Here is a 16,148-nt window from a genome sequence, read left to right on the forward strand (position 1 = left end):
ACTGTTCATGGGACACAAAAGCTCTTCGAGGATTTTTGTGGTTAGATCAACTCATGAAGGTTTTTTTCAGATTTTTTATTGCCTTCGTCTATAGAAAGTATTCTGCTGGTCTTCCAAATTTTCTTCCGCAAAAATGTACAAAAAATGTGAGAAAATTCGGGGTTGGTGATAACAGACAAATATCTTCTGCGGAAATGTTCAGAAAATACAGGCACGGCCCCCAACCTGCCTACGTTCCGGCTTTAGATAGAATGTCTTGTATGATCTTCGGAAGTCTCTCTTAAGGCTTTACATATATGTTGTATAACAGTTATACCAATGCGATTTTCATTTGAAACTTGAAATTAAAATTAAAAAGAATAACAGTTTTAAGTTTCCATATACCACTGGTACCACCAGAAGTTCAAGATTTTTCCTTTCTTACAAAAAAAATCAAAAAAAATATTTTTTTTTCCGGAAACAGTTTCCATATAGGTTCTCCATGAGCTGTAGCTCTACAAAACGGTACATCTCTATTTTAATTCTTGTGGTGGCTTCGAGGGCATTATCCCAGCCAAATTAGTCGACATTTAGCGTTTCAGATTCTTTTGGATCCACTACTTGGTAAAAGTTTCATATCACTGTTCCTTCTAAGTGTTAAAGGCCTCAGCACCAAGATCCAGAAGAAAAGGCTGCAATTCCAAATTTAAAAAAATTCACTTTTTGCAATTTCATAGTATTTAAAATAATTTTGGATTTTTTTTTCAGAATCGGCCCATGTTTCGACATAAAGTTTTAGGACTATGATATTGACATTAAAATATTAATAGGTAGAACACATAAATGCCAAAAAAAAAACTTCAAAAAACAAATTCAGAAAACCTTTCAAAATAGTCCACTATTTGCCCCAGGGGTTACTTTGGTATTTCGAAGACCAATTTCGAAATACGGAATTCAAGAATCTAATTAGATAAATCATAACAGTTCGACCAATTGTCAACATCAAAACCTTTGGTATTTCAGTCTCATTTTCAAAATGTTAGGATCTTTGGATAAAACCTCGTAGTACGGACAAATTTTAGACACGTGCTTTCCACGTTTTGAAACAAGGCTCATATAAGAGTACCGACCGATTTTAGGGCTTTTTGAGTATCAATTTCCATTCGAAGGGATCTGCCATCTAATATATTGATATCTTAATCAAGATTTACTGTGGGTCCCGTTTCTTAATACCGTAATTTTGTAGCTTGTATTTTATTTGAGACCGTAAAAGCTTGGAATATATTCGAAATATATTCAAAAAACTTTGAACTTTGGATTTGAAAACTTTTGATTTGGGATTATTCCATAGGGTAGGGTATACAATGATGAACCCAGTAAAGATTGCCGCCCTTTTCAGTGGATAAATCCCCTTTCGGTTCAGCTTGGATTGAAAGAAATAACCTAAAGTAGTATAATCACATGTAAGAGGTAGATTAGTAGCATTTTTTGAAAATTCGACAGTATAACACTTAGTGTATAACAGTTTGGAAACTGTTATACTACGCGTAGAAAATTAAAAATCGATGCTTCTACTTTAAAGTAGTGGTATTTTCATTCCTATGGAAATTCTATTGTATAACAGCTATTGTATAACAGTTTCGAAACTGTTATACTACGAAGAGAACATTAAAAATCGATTATTTTACTTTAGAGTAGTGATATATTCATTCCTATATAAATTCCATTGCATAACAGTTAGTGTATAACAGTTTTCAAACTGTTATACTACGTGCAAAATATTTAAAAATCGGTTTTCCACACTAAAGTAGTAGTGGTGTTGTTATTTTTATGAAAATTCTGCAGTATAACAGTTAGTGTATATCAGTTTTGAAACATCAAAAAACAGTTTTTTTTTATATTCTATCCGTCCATAGATAGGGGACTTCCATAAGATCATAATGAACAGAATGTGTTTGGTAGGTAACCAATTAATTGAAGACCTACCCCACACCTTATTGCTTTGTTCCAGAAACAGCAAGAACGTAAAAATGTTCCCAACCCTTTTTTCTTTCGTAATATCATGATAAATTCTCAAGACTAGTCGATTTTTGCCAGATCTGGAACGAAGCAAATATCTCGATCATCAAATATCTTGGGCTTCTGTAAGATCTGTTGAATGTTATGAGCAGACCTTCGAAAAACTAGCTCGAATACAAGTAGGGAGTGAAACTAGCTCGACTCCGCTATTCCCCTCTCTTCCACACCTTCTACATTACACAGCAACATCAAAATCCTTTTGCTGTTACACATACGCTAACACACAAATCAAAAAACCAAATATTTTATTTTGACTTGATTTCTCTCTTAGAACAAGGAAACTCTCACTGTAATTCGAGCGATTTTTCACACAGGAGTGACTCGGGAGCGCTCTCACACAAAACAAAAGAAAGAAAAGTAAACTCTATATAAAACTTACACTCTTCGAGCAATAGCGCTCACGAGCAAGCTTCACTCCCGAGTGAAAACAAGCAAATCTGTGCTCTGCTTATTAGTGAATAGAACACCTCTTATAAATCCTTTATGAAGATAAATCCTTCCTATCTATACAATATAAATAATACCTTCCGGGAGCACAAATATCCATTTCATTTGAAAATCTATTCACATTTTTTTAATTTTCCAAATTTTCATTTTTTAAGACATCTTATGTCACGCTTCTCTTTAGAAAATTGTATTACATTTTCCTCAATTTTACAGTTATTAAATATCATATTGCAAGTAAAGAATTGTTAAAAATTCTTAAAAAATGTGCATGAAAAATACGTTAGAAAATATTTTTTTTTAATTTGATAAAAAAAAATAACAAAAATTTTTGTAAAAATTCAAAATTTCCAAAAAAAATTGTTTAAATATACATTTCAAATGTACTTACACTAAACTTAAATGCCGGTAATTTCAAACAACATTCTCTTGCTCTCTTTTAAAAAAACTTCTGGGTTATGACCCCAATTTATGGGGAGAGCAAGAGAACGTTTCGAGAGAGAAAATTATTGAATTTATGAAAAAAAAAATAGACAAAACTACACATTCCATATGCCATGCAATAGTTTAAACAAACACAACAAAGCTAAGCTAGCAAAAAAAAAACAAGAACAATAACAATAACAAAACGCCAGAGCGAGAGACATAAAGCAAAACCACTTACCTTGAACCAATTATGACGGGCTGGCGACCACCGTTATTGAGCAAATCATCAGAATCGTGAGCATTGTTAGTTCCCACCACTTGACCAATGGCCCGCTTGACGGACTCAAACACGGAGACGGGGCCTGTGGGTTCTGTGGTCGATTGGTAAATCGATTGGCCATTGTTGTTGGCCCCCGTTCCCTCTAGGGAGACATAACCGCCCTCGGCTTGTGGCATTCTATGTGTAATGTGATGCGAGCGAGTTTTATGTGAATTTGATTTTAGTTTATTTTGTTTTTGTTTATTTATTCTTCTTCTTCTTCTTTCTTGTCGCAAAGAACTTCCTTTTGGGGAAGTATTCACCGATGAGGAGTTGAAATACTACTAAAATACTTAGCCTTTGGTTTGGAATAAAATGGGTCGAATTTGTTGGTTGGTTTGGTTTGGTTGGTAGTCGTCATCGGCGAGTTGGTTGTAGTTGTTGCCCATGACAGTAGCAGGCAAAGAAATCAAATGAATACCGGCATAAGCAGCAGCGGTACAAGAGAGAGGGTGGGTGGGTGAGTTGTTGTGAGTGTTTTTATGGTTTTGGCGGTTTTGTGGTAGTGTTTTTGGTAGAAATAGTGGTGGTGTTATTGGTGGTAAAATAGTTTAGTTAGATTGTTCCATTTTGATTATATATTTTAGTAGCAGTACATTAATGTTTTTGTGCCGCCGTCATCGCCGTTGTTATTGTTGTTGTTTTTTATATTTTCAAATAACAGGCGGCCAGCATAACAAGTGTTGTTGTTGGTTGGTTGGTTGGTGCCACAGATTGTTTTGGGTTTGTGAAGTTTTGCGGTTGATTGTAAGGTCGTCCGATCGATTGTACGATTAGTTGGTTGGTAGGTCGGTTCGGGTTTGTGCAATTCAATACATAGACATACACAATTATACATTTATTTTACAAGACACAATGGAGTGTGGGAGTATAGGGAGATCAAATAATTTTTTAATAACAAGACCAAAGCAGGAAAAAGAGGAAAAAACATACAAGTCTATGATTTACATACCACACATGTCAGAAAGGTTCTTAAAATCTAACATATACGACAAGAATACATTTGCAATAGCGCAAAAAACGAACAACACTCTAAAAAAGTTTTTCAGCGACACTAAAAGCAAAATAAACACCGAAGACAAACACAACGTAATTTACCAAATTGAATGCGAGGGAAACAACAACGAAAAATGTGGGAAACTGTACGTTGGGACAACAAAAAACAGACTTAAAACGAGAATGTCTGCACACAAATCAAACATCAAATGCAGAAACGAAAATGAGACACAAAAGACAGCTCTTGCTGAGCATTGCAGGAGAAATAACCACACACCAAACTTTGAGAATATTAAAATACTACAAACGGAGAGTAACTACAACAGGAGATTGACTTTAGAAATGTTACATATTAATAACCTACCAACAATAAAGAGAATAAACTATAAGAGCGACACCGACAACGCAGCTTATTGCTACCGCCATCTCACACAGAAAAATAGATCGTGCAATATGTAAAACAACTCAGTGCAATATTTACCACAGACGATGATAGTGAAATTCTATCGTAGGTTTAAGTAAAACTTGACACTTTTATAGATGTTTTACATGTAAGCAATATATTTATTTTCTGTGTATTTTTCTGTTTGTCTTTTATCGTTTTGTTAAATAATTTAATGCTGTGATAACATGAAATATAAAAATCAAAATGTATTTTTGTAGATCTCCCTGAAGATGCAATGTAACCCATTGCGAAATATCGGATTTAAATAAAGGAAAATAAACCCAGACCTAAAGCTCAAATAAATATTTATTTATTGAAATTACATTGGAAAAGGTCGATTAAAAAACAAACTTGAATTATAAAAATAATTATAGCACATTACAAAAAAATGACAGCAAGAACGACAACAACAAGACATTGTTGATAAATAAATTTATTTATGTGGTGATATAATTTTTTTTTTCAATTCAAAGTGCCATTTGATTAGGTCAGATATTTTTTTTTTTTTTTTTTGTATTGCAAAATTCGATTTATTTAAAAATACAACAAATACAGTCATTGTTTGCAGCGCATTCAAATTACACATTAACCATTTATTTCATACACAAAAAAAGAAAGAAAAATAAACAAAAAATAAATTAATATCATCAATATTGAAAATGCATACAACTCACACACAGAAACATATAGATTTATACATATATATACACACATACATAAAACAAAGAATTAAACTAAATTAAACAACGTGATTAAAAAAACGTTTTATTTTTTTGTGAAAAAAATGAGTTAAAGAACAAACAAAAAAAAAACAATGAAAGAAATGAATGATGCGGCTGACATCAGTTCGAGTTGTTGTTATGATGACTGTGATAATGACGTGGTGTGCATTGTTTTTTGTTAGTGGTGTTGTTATTGGAGGTATAGAGAGGGGGGTGAGGACTGCAAGTAATGATAATGACCATTTGGTCTTGATAGACATAGCGTAATAATTATTTTGAACGTCATACCATTTAACTGACGACATACAATCACTGCTGTTCATTCCTAGCGGTTTGCGATTATCTTATCTTATGATATCAGAAAAAAAAAACGAAACTCAAGTAACACCTTTCTAGAATATGTGTCTGTGTCATTTTTGGAGTGACCAACAATTTAAACTTCAGCCAAACCCTTATCATACATTATCTCTAAGTTCAGTTTATCTTGAATAAATATAATGTTATGACAATGTCTAGAGGAAAACAAATCAGAACAAAATCCAACCCTAATTTTGATTCATCAGGAAAATGCAATAAGACAATATTATTGTTCACAATTAAAACAAACCATTAAATTCATTCGTTAAAGGTAATTATTTGGGATTTGAAAACAAAGAGAATAGATGCTAGGCGTTGATGAAAATTTCCGTAATTTCCATCAAAAATCCACAATTCCTTAAAAAAATCAGGATATAGCACTTCATAATACCTAAAAGAACCGAGGAAAACAACTTCAAGATGCCTAAAAAAATCAAAACGTCCGAAATCATCTTCAGTGCTGTAGTGGCGAGGTTAGTTTACCCCTACCTTCTCATTTTAATTACATCATCCAACATCAAAAAATAATTACTAGAAATGTCCTTCAGCCTTCAGAAAAGTCCATTTCGAACAAATTTGGAATTTTTCAAAAAAAATAAAATAAAATAAAAAATGAAATTCGTTAAAAATTCTGTTAAAAGTTAGAAAATTCCTTCAGCTTTCAGAAAAGTCCATTTGGAACCAATTTGGAAATTAAAAAAAAATATATAAATAAAATAAAATCCGTAAAAATTCTGTTACAACCTTAACAATACCGAATATAGGAAATCACTGTTACATGTACATATTGCGGTCTATACGGAGACGTGGTCATAGGCAACTTTTGTCATAAGCCATTACAACATTCAAATACGAAACTTGAAAAAAAAAACAAGTAAAAAAGCAGTAAGTTCGGCAGGGCCGATCATTAAATACTTTCTAAAACTTGGAACGAATTTGGAAAATTTAAAAAAAAAATCCGTTGAAAATTCTTTTAAAATTTTAAAAATACCGAATATGGGAAGTCGCCTTATATTGGGATCCATACGAAGACGTGGACCTGCATAGACAATAATGTAGCTAGAACCATCAAAGTACCGAATGTAGGGAGGTACCGTTATATCGGTGCTATACGAAGACCTGGACCTGCATAAACAATTTTCTGTCATAGGCTGTAGTACCTATTAGGAACTTCAAATGTGAATATTGTACCCAAAATTGTGAAAATACCGAATATAGAGAAGTACCATTATATGGGGCTGTACCAAAACGTACACAAACAATTTTCTGTCATAGGCTGTAGTTTCCATTACGAACCCTAAATACAAAATTTTAAACAATTCCGGTGAATAATGTAACTAAAATCGTCAAAATATCGAATAAAGGGAAGTACCGTACCTGGACCTGAAATCAAATCACAATTTTCTGTCACAGGCTGTAGTACCTATTAGGAGCTTCAAATACGAAATATCAAACAATTTCGGCGAATATTGTACCCAAAATCGTAAAAATACCGAATATAGGCAGGTACTGATATATGGGGCCTATAGGAAGACCTGGGCCAGCATAGACAATTTTTTGTCAGAGGCTGTAGTTTCCATTACGAACCCTAAATACGAATTTGAAACAACTCCGGTGAATAATGTAGCCTAAATCATCAAAATACCGAATATCGGGAGGTACCGTTATATGGAGGCTATACGAAGACGTGGACCTGTATAGACATTTTTCTGTCACAGGCTGTAGTACCTTTTAGGAACTTCAAATACGAAATTTCAAACAATTTCGGTGAATATTGTATCTAAACTCGTCAAAATACTGAATATAGGGAGGTGCTGATATATGGGTCCTAACGAAGACGTGGACCTGTATAGACAATTTGCTGCCATAGATTGTAGTTCCCATTACGAACTCTAAATACGAAATTTGATACAAATCTGGTGAATTATGTCGCTAAAATCATCGAAATACCGAATATCAGGAGGTACAATTATATGGAGGCTTTACGAAGATGTGGGCCTGTATACATATTTTTTTTTCATAGGCTGTAGTATCCATTACGAACCTCAAATACCAAATTTGAAACAATTCCGGTGAATAATGTCGATAAAATCATCAAAATACCGAATATCGGGAGGTACAATCATATAGAGGCTATACAAAGATGTGGGCCTGTATACGCAATTTTTTGTCATATGCTGTAGTATTCATTACGAATTCTAAATACGAAATTTGAAACAACTCCATTAAAAAATGTGACTAAAATCATCAAAATACCGAATATCGAGGGGTAACGTTGTATGTGGTCTATACGATATCGTGGACCTATATACACATTTCTCTTCCAGGGTGTAAAGTGTTTAGATAGTACTTCTAGAATAAATTTTTATGCAATTCAATTGAAAAATGTAGCTAAAATCATCAAAATACTAAATACAGGGAGGTATTGTTATACGGGGGATATACGACAATAGACAATACTCTTCCAGGAGGCAAAGTACCGAGAAGGAACTCCTTTCGTGGATTTTCAGACTATTTCATTGAAAAATTTGGCTAGAATCATTAAAATACCGAATACCAGGCGATAAAGTTATATGGGGGCTATACGATATCGTGGACCGACATTGACCTGCCTGCAGACAAAAGACTGATCTGAATTTTAGAATTTTACGCTGATCAAGAATATATATACTTTGTTGGGTCTAACATTTTTATTTTGATGAGTTGCAAACGGAATTATGAACTTAATATACCCTCCATAGTATGTATGGTGGAGGGCATAAAAATTACTTAAAAATCGAAAAGTCGAAAAATGCAATAGTGTCTTATGTTAGTCCCTTATTTCAAATATTTTCAAATTATATTCCGAAAAACTTTTCCGAATGCGCAGTTTTACTTTCATCGCTTTTTCACTGCTCGCATTTGGTTTTTAATTTCCAAATAAATACCTCCATTATCCATTATTGATTAAATGCTATTCATTCGTCTTGTCAATTTAATCCACGGTTGTGGTTGAAGAACCAAACTTAACCGGGCAAAGAAGCCACAACAACAACAAGAAAACTACATCAAAGATAATTGAGCCAAGACGAAAAGTAGGTTAATGAAAAACTAAAGGTGGTCGGTAAGGTATAGTCAGTCGTCAGTGGTGTTGTTAAAAGCAAATTAAAAAAATACCGCTGTTGGCCGCTCGCTTTTGATTCTACCATGTTTTGTTTTCTTGAAGCGAAATTTCGCAAGGAACATCAAATCGTCAAAAAGGCATAGCATAGCAAAACTACAGGCCAAACATATTACTTAAAATGTAGATTAAAGATTGTTGTTGTTGTTAATGTATAATTTATACGCCTTAATGGCATGGCATTCGCCATGACATGCAAGGGTGAATGGAGGCAGTTTGAAGTAAATCCCATCATCGTTAAAGTCCTTTAGCATGACAACATGAAAAGTCAAGTTAAGCAGCAGGATTAACACCAAATATGTTGAGGATACTATAAAAGTGGGCTAGCTAATGCAAAGAGATATTAGTATTAGGCAAATAGGAAGAGGGAGGTTATACTTCTCAAAAGTACAAGGAATACTGAAATTTATGAAAATAATACACTCCAAAATATTAAAAATGTCTCCGTTTATAACAATCGTAAACCGCTTTGTACCTTATACGGTATTTATAGAGGTTTTCATACTCCCCATATACACTGGATCTCTAGGTGTTTTTTTTTTTAGAAAATTTATTTAAAATGTGGCATTTGAAGTTCGTAATGGGTATCAACTGCTCTGCCTGAAAATGGTGCATATAGGCAGGTTTTCGACGATTCCAGCAAATAATGTCAACAGAAATAATTTTCGAAAAAATTTCAGAATATTGTGGTGGTCTTTGCTAGTGGTGCAGAAAGAGGCACATACTCCTACCAAATTTTTGCTAGGAATGGTCCATTCCATTCGAATATATTTTTATGCTCTCAGCCATATGGCTAGTTATACCCTCAACCATATGGCAAGAGTGGGTATATATCATTTGATATGGACAAAACCTACCTAATCGAAATAACGATTTTAGACCCTAGGTTTCTTTGGACCAAATCCATTTTAGGACATTTGGAGTTCATCTTGCGGCGTCCGGCAGTCCATATGTCCGGCTGGCTGGCTGGTGCGCACGATAACTATCGAAGAGAGTAATTAAATTGTCCCAAACTTGGTGCATCGTGATATTGTTATCAAACTTAGATCGAGTTTGGAGATGAGCAATATCGGTCCATTCTTCTGGTACCTCCCACACAAAATGTCAAAAATTTCAAAGAAAATAATTTACTGCACCGAAAAAGAACGGATACACCGATTTTGCTCTAACATTGCGAATCCTAATATTGCCAACAGTGCTATGTCAGGTGCGAAAATGGGCAATATCGGTACACTCTATCAAGTACCTCCCATACAGAGGGTTTTGAATATTTATAACTCTTATAAAATGTGATGTAAGTGTCCAATTTTCTCTAAGTTACACACATCGTCATACTTTTATTTACCCAAGGTCTGGTGTAGAGATGGAATATATCGGTCTACTCCTTCTGGTACCTCCCCCAAAAATTTTGAATATTTATGAAGCTCATAAAACACGAAATTAACATTCGATTCCATTCAGAATTAGCAAATCTTAATGTTTCCATTAACACAAGATCTATTATAAAGATGGTAGAGATCGGACCATTCCTTCTGGAACCTTCCCCACAAAGAGTCTGAACTTTTAATGACCAAAACGATCATAAAATCCGAAATAAGCGTCTGGTTCTCTTCAAATTACACACATCACAATATTTCCATTAACCCAAGGTCTGGTGTGAAATTCGAAAGATATGGATTCACTTCTTCTTGTACCTTCCCCACAAAGGGTCAACATTATGAATATCCATGAAGCTCATACAACACGAAATTAACATCCGATTCCATTCAGACATGGTACATCTTAATATTTCCATCAATACAAGGTGTGCTATAAAGACGGAAGCGATCAGACCATTTCTTCTGGTACCTCTCCTACAGAGGGTAAAAGTTTCGAATAACCGAAACAATTCTAAAATCTGATATAAGTATCCGGTTCTCGTCATATTTCACACATCTCAACATTTTCGATAACAAAATATCTGTAATGAGGATGGTTGAGATCGGACCATTTATTCTGGTACCTCTCCTAAAATTTTAAATAATTATGACTTATATAAAATGTAATATAAGAGTCCGATTGTCTGGTTTTATGATGGAAGTGTATTGTAGAGCCTTCCACAAAGGCTCATAAAACCCGAGATTAACTTCCAATTCCTACACCTCAATATTTCAATCGAAACAAGATATTTTATAAAGATATCAGAAATCGGACCATTTCTTCTGGTACCTCCCTCACATAGGGTTCAATATTTTTAAAAGCAAACGCGAAATAAACATCCAAATCTCTTCAAATTTCACACATCCAAATATTTTTGGTAACGCAAGATATGTTGTGAAGATGATATATATCTGCCAACCCCTTCTGGTACCTCACTCACAAAGGATCACAATTTCCAATACTTATATCTATCATAACTTGCGAAACAAGTCGGCGATTCTTTACAACTTGCTGTATCTAAATATTTCCAGAAATAAAACCAGAAATCTGATATGGATATGTAAATTTTCGGAATTTATGATTTCGTAGAAATTGGATACATATTTTCGATTTTCCTTCTAATTTTGAACATACCAATATTTTTATCTGTATTCTATGAAATATGAATCTACCTCGCGCATATTTCCACATATTCCCATAATTTGGACATATCTCATATAAAGTATAGGAAGTATATACTATAGTCCAAATAGGGCACTTTGTAATATTTATATCAGATGCGAATTGGACAATATTGGCCGACTTCTTCGGAACGTCCCCCATAAAGGGTCAACAGTTTGAATAATCTCATAATAACTCAAGACAGAGGTTATACATATGTCGGTAAAATCGACCGATACTATTTTACTTGGCTACATCCAGACAGGTTTTCGTCGATTTCAGCAAAAACTTTCAACGTAAATAATTTTTGAAAAAATATACAAAGATTGATGTCTACTGGCCATTAATAGTAATGCTGAAAGTGGCACATACTTCTGGGAATGGGTCCATTCGGATACAATTTAAATGTTGTCATTCGCTCATGGTGGAGGGAATGGTCGAAGCCAATCTCCTTTTTTATTTATTCTCTTTTCAAGCCAATCTTGTGCAGTGGAATATGAAATTGCCACTAGATATATATCCGTTGTTTCAATATTTAATTTTATCATCGTTTTCAATATTTTTTTTACATGTTTCCTTATTGTTTAACAAAAATCTTTGAAAATATTAATTGCGTATTTTTCCATTTCTGTGCAACAGCATTTGATAAAAACACCAAAACAGGTTATTTTTTTCTTTATCAGATTATCAAGCACCCAGTCAGTCAGCCGTTCAATAAAAATAATTAACACATTTTGTTGTTGGAATACAAACAACGACAACGACAGAAAAAATAATTCATCATAGATGAACTGTATCAATAGATTGGCGATTGTAGCCCTCCCACAACCGTGCGGTGGGAGGGCGACAAGGTAACGATACCCATGTGGTTGGGTGGGTGTCATCCATCCTTCTTCCACTCCCTTTCCTTTCTCCTGGTAATAAAACATTTTTATTGTTCCTTGCCCCCATCATGGTCATATATAAAATATTAATTGAGGTAGGATGATGGAAAATATGTGTGTATATATAATTGTGTCGCATGGCAAAATAACAGCAACAACGGCAACAACAACAACAACAACGAAATGACCCATTGAAGGATATAACCCATAGTTTATTACCAATCAACGAGCAAAATGACAAATTGATTTTGTCATCGTCCTACCACCAACCTTCCTTTTTTTGCACTCGAAGGTGGCAATAATGGCAAACCAGTTCAGTTCAGAACAACAAAAAACACAACAATTGCGTCATTTCCAATAGCTAGCTGGATGGTTTGCCTGCTGACCATGAGCGTTTGCTGTCATTATTGTTTTAAATGCAACAACAACAACAAAAATGTGAATAAAAACGCATAACCTATAACAGACAGCAATAAGCACAGCAGCAACAACAACAATGTAATTAGGCCCTATTTGGATAGAAATTGCCAATTAAAAATGCAAATATGTAAAAATAATTAGTCATCATGCAATTTAATCAAACTAGTTTGACGATATGAAGAAAAAAAATTCCGCTGCTGCTCTACATTCTCGCGGTGTTTTTGCAAAGTTGTGCAGCAATTTCCCATTGTTCTAATTCCAATTAATCAATATTTCATTAAAATAATTACTGGCTTTGGCTTATTCAAATGGTTATTATATTATACAGAAGGCACAATAGGAAACAAGTAAAAAAACAATAAGTTCGGACGGCCCGAATTTTTAATACGCTACACCATTGGGTAAAGAAAACATTTTTATGTCAAGATATCTGAATTCAATTCCATTTTAAGCTACAAATACCAGTAAGACCGTTTGGATAATGATGTTAGACTTTTCAAATAACCAGGAAGTTAGACTTTTCAAATAACCAGCCCATTATATGGGGGTCACCCCAAGCGGGAACCTGTATAGACACTTTTATACTTCAAGGACTGTAATCTACCAAATTTGTAACAATTTTATGGATAATTGCGACTAGGATTATCAAAATACCGAATATCAGTGGGTATCGTTATATGGGGGCCATACCAAAACGTGGACATACATGTACTATGTTCTGCCACCGGAGCTAGAACCCATTGCGAACTACAAATACCAATTGTTAGACAAATTCGTGAAAAATAATGGCAAAAATCATCAAAATACGGAATATCGGGAGGATATGGGGCTATACCAAAACGCGGACCTACATTACTATGTTCCGCCACCGGTGCTAGAAACCATTATGACCTACAAATACAAATTTGTAGACAAATCCGTGAAAAATGGTGACAAAAATCAACAAAATACCGAATATGGGGAGGTACTGTTATATCGGACCTCTACATACAATCTTTCGCCACCGGAACTATAACCCATTATGACCAACAAATACCAATATTTAGACAAATCCGTGGAAAAATTTGGTAAAAATCATCAAAATACCGAATATTGGTATGTATGACAGGTATTCCAAAACCTGGACCGATATATCTCATTTTCAATACTAACCATCCTAGGCACAATACAACTTGATCTACTCAATTTTGTTCTAAGTCAAATAATGTGGCCTGTACCGTGATTTCAACAGACAGACGGACAATCGACTTGGGGTTTACGATGAATATTTAGGGATGTTACAAACGGAATGACAAAGTTAATATACCCTCCTTTCAAGGTGGAGGGTATAAAAAAATCAAAAATCAGCTATCTTATCTATACCTTACGTCACACTTTGGTACAGGGTATTATGCCTTTGTACAAGGTGAGATGAGAAAACTGCAACCATCCTCTGACTGCTGTCATTTCTAAGCCACTCCGATAGCTGTTAAAAGTATTCCAGTGACAGCCCATTATATTGTTTACAAGCGTACAAAAGCATTTTGAGAATTTTCCAGAAAAAGAGTTTTTTGTGGTGGAAGGAAGTGGACAGAAGAAAACAGCAAAATCAGCAAAAATATCGAAAAGTAAAGAAGCGACTTGATCGTTTGAAAAAATGCTCGTGAGCTGAACATATCGCAATATTCCATTCAGCCAAATATTGAAAAATGAGCTCAGGGTGAAGCCATTGCAATTCCAAAATGTGCAACAAAAAAGAAGGAAAATAAACTCAAAAGAGCTAAAGAGTGTTTTCGCTTGGCCGAAAGTGGTGAACTGCCGAATTTGGTTTTCTCCGTCACCGATGAGAAAACATTCGTTGTCCAGCAGTTTGTAAATAAACAAAATGATCGTCTTTACTTGCCAAAGAGGTCTGCAGAAAATGTGCACCTTCGGTTGGCCACCAGAACTCAAGCGCCTGCCATGATGGTGGTGTGGGCCGCCATAACAGCCGATGGTCGCTCTCCGCTCGTATTAATCGAGTATCGCATCAGAATATTATCGCGAACTTATTTTGGAGGCTGTATTAAATTCTTGGGCACGCAAACATTTTGGCCGCAGACCTTGGACATTCCAACAGGACTTAGCACCAACGCACTCAGCACGCGCCACCCACGAATGGTTACAAAATGAGGTTCCTCGCTTCATTTCCAGCGCACAATGGCCATTGAAATCTCCGGATACCAGTCCGTTGGACTATTGTGTCTGTAGTATTTTGGAAAGCAAGGTTGGCGCTAATAAATACCAAAGTGTCGATCACCTCAAGCAAGCGCTTCGCCGGGAATGGGCCAAAATACCACAGAGCAACATTTGGGCAGCGTGTGACGGTTTTATTGGCCGTTTGAAGGCCATAATTCGTGCCAAATGTGACCAATTCGAACAAATCCAAACTTATTGATGCTATTTCCGACATTTTTTGTTTTCATTCAATAAAATTAAAAAAAAAAATTATGGCGTTTAACTTTGTTGCAGTTTTTTTATCTCACCCTGTAGTTATTGCCCAATCGAGATGAGATTTTGCACAATTCATTAGTTTAGCCCAAGGACGAAATTGGTTGAAATTGGTGATAAACGGTGGAAAATTCGATATAGCTCCCGACTTGCGTTTTTCTGTGTGTAATATTAGCCCAAATAGGATGAACTCGAGCACATACGATCGAATTGAGCCCAGACGCAAATATATTAAATTTTGTAAAAATCGGTTCCTATATAGGTATAGCTCCCATATATTTGTCATTTATCCAATTTTTTCATTTGATACCCCTACAGCCGTAATACGCACATGTGCATAACAAAATATTTAGTGTTAGGCACCAGATACAGCATAAAAATACCACTGCTAAATTGTATAGAGATCGCTTCAGATTTGCATATAGCTCCCATATACAATGTGTCGCGAAAGTAATCCTCCTATCAGAAAACGATTGGCCCCTAATGTCGTAATTACAGCCAAAAAAACATCGCAATGTCTATCAAGTACATATGCATGAACAAGGTGGCGTAAAAGTAAACCTCCGATGTTTTTTGGCTGTAATTAAGTCATTAGGGGCCAATCGTAAAATTTATAGCATTTTCTGATAGGATGATTACTTTTGCGCCACCTTGTAATTTTAAGAAGGTTTACATGAAAACATATATACCAAATAAAATGCGGCCAAATATGACCAAGCCCTTAAAAATTGCGATAAAACAGTTCTTTGGAAGTAAAAATTTTAACAACAACAAAACATAAAGCCGCTGAATTCAATAAATGCGAAGATTTTAGCGACCCTCAATTTATACTCGAAACGATGGCTAAGTCCATGGTTTACCAATCTGA

At 34.8% G+C, this 16,148-nt stretch overlaps 1 protein-coding gene across 9 annotated transcripts in view; it reads right to left on the minus strand.

Moving 5' to 3' along the window:
* LOC101888392 (protein NDRG3) overlaps positions 1–16,148 on the minus strand; it is a 72,461-nt gene that overhangs the window by 38,436 nt on the left and 17,877 nt on the right. For 5 of the 9 annotated variants that reach the window (XR_009344124.1, XM_011294526.3, XM_020040039.2 and 2 more), the window contains exon 2: positions 3,167–3,545. The exons of the other annotated variants lie outside the window; for them this stretch is intronic. Coding sequence is in view for 4 of the 5 variants with exons in the window: in XM_011294526.3 (XP_011292828.1) it covers positions 3,167–3,384 (218 nt within the window). In the remaining variant the exon portion in view is untranslated. The remainder of the gene's footprint in view (positions 1–3,166; positions 3,546–16,148) is intronic. 9 annotated transcript variants of the gene reach the window in all.

The sequence above is a fragment of the Musca domestica genome, unplaced genomic scaffold (genome assembly GCF_030504385.1).
Source record: "Musca domestica strain aabys unplaced genomic scaffold, Musca_domestica.polishedcontigs.V.1.1 8, whole genome shotgun sequence".
NCBI classification, from domain to species: Eukaryota; Metazoa; Arthropoda; class Insecta; order Diptera; family Muscidae; genus Musca; species Musca domestica.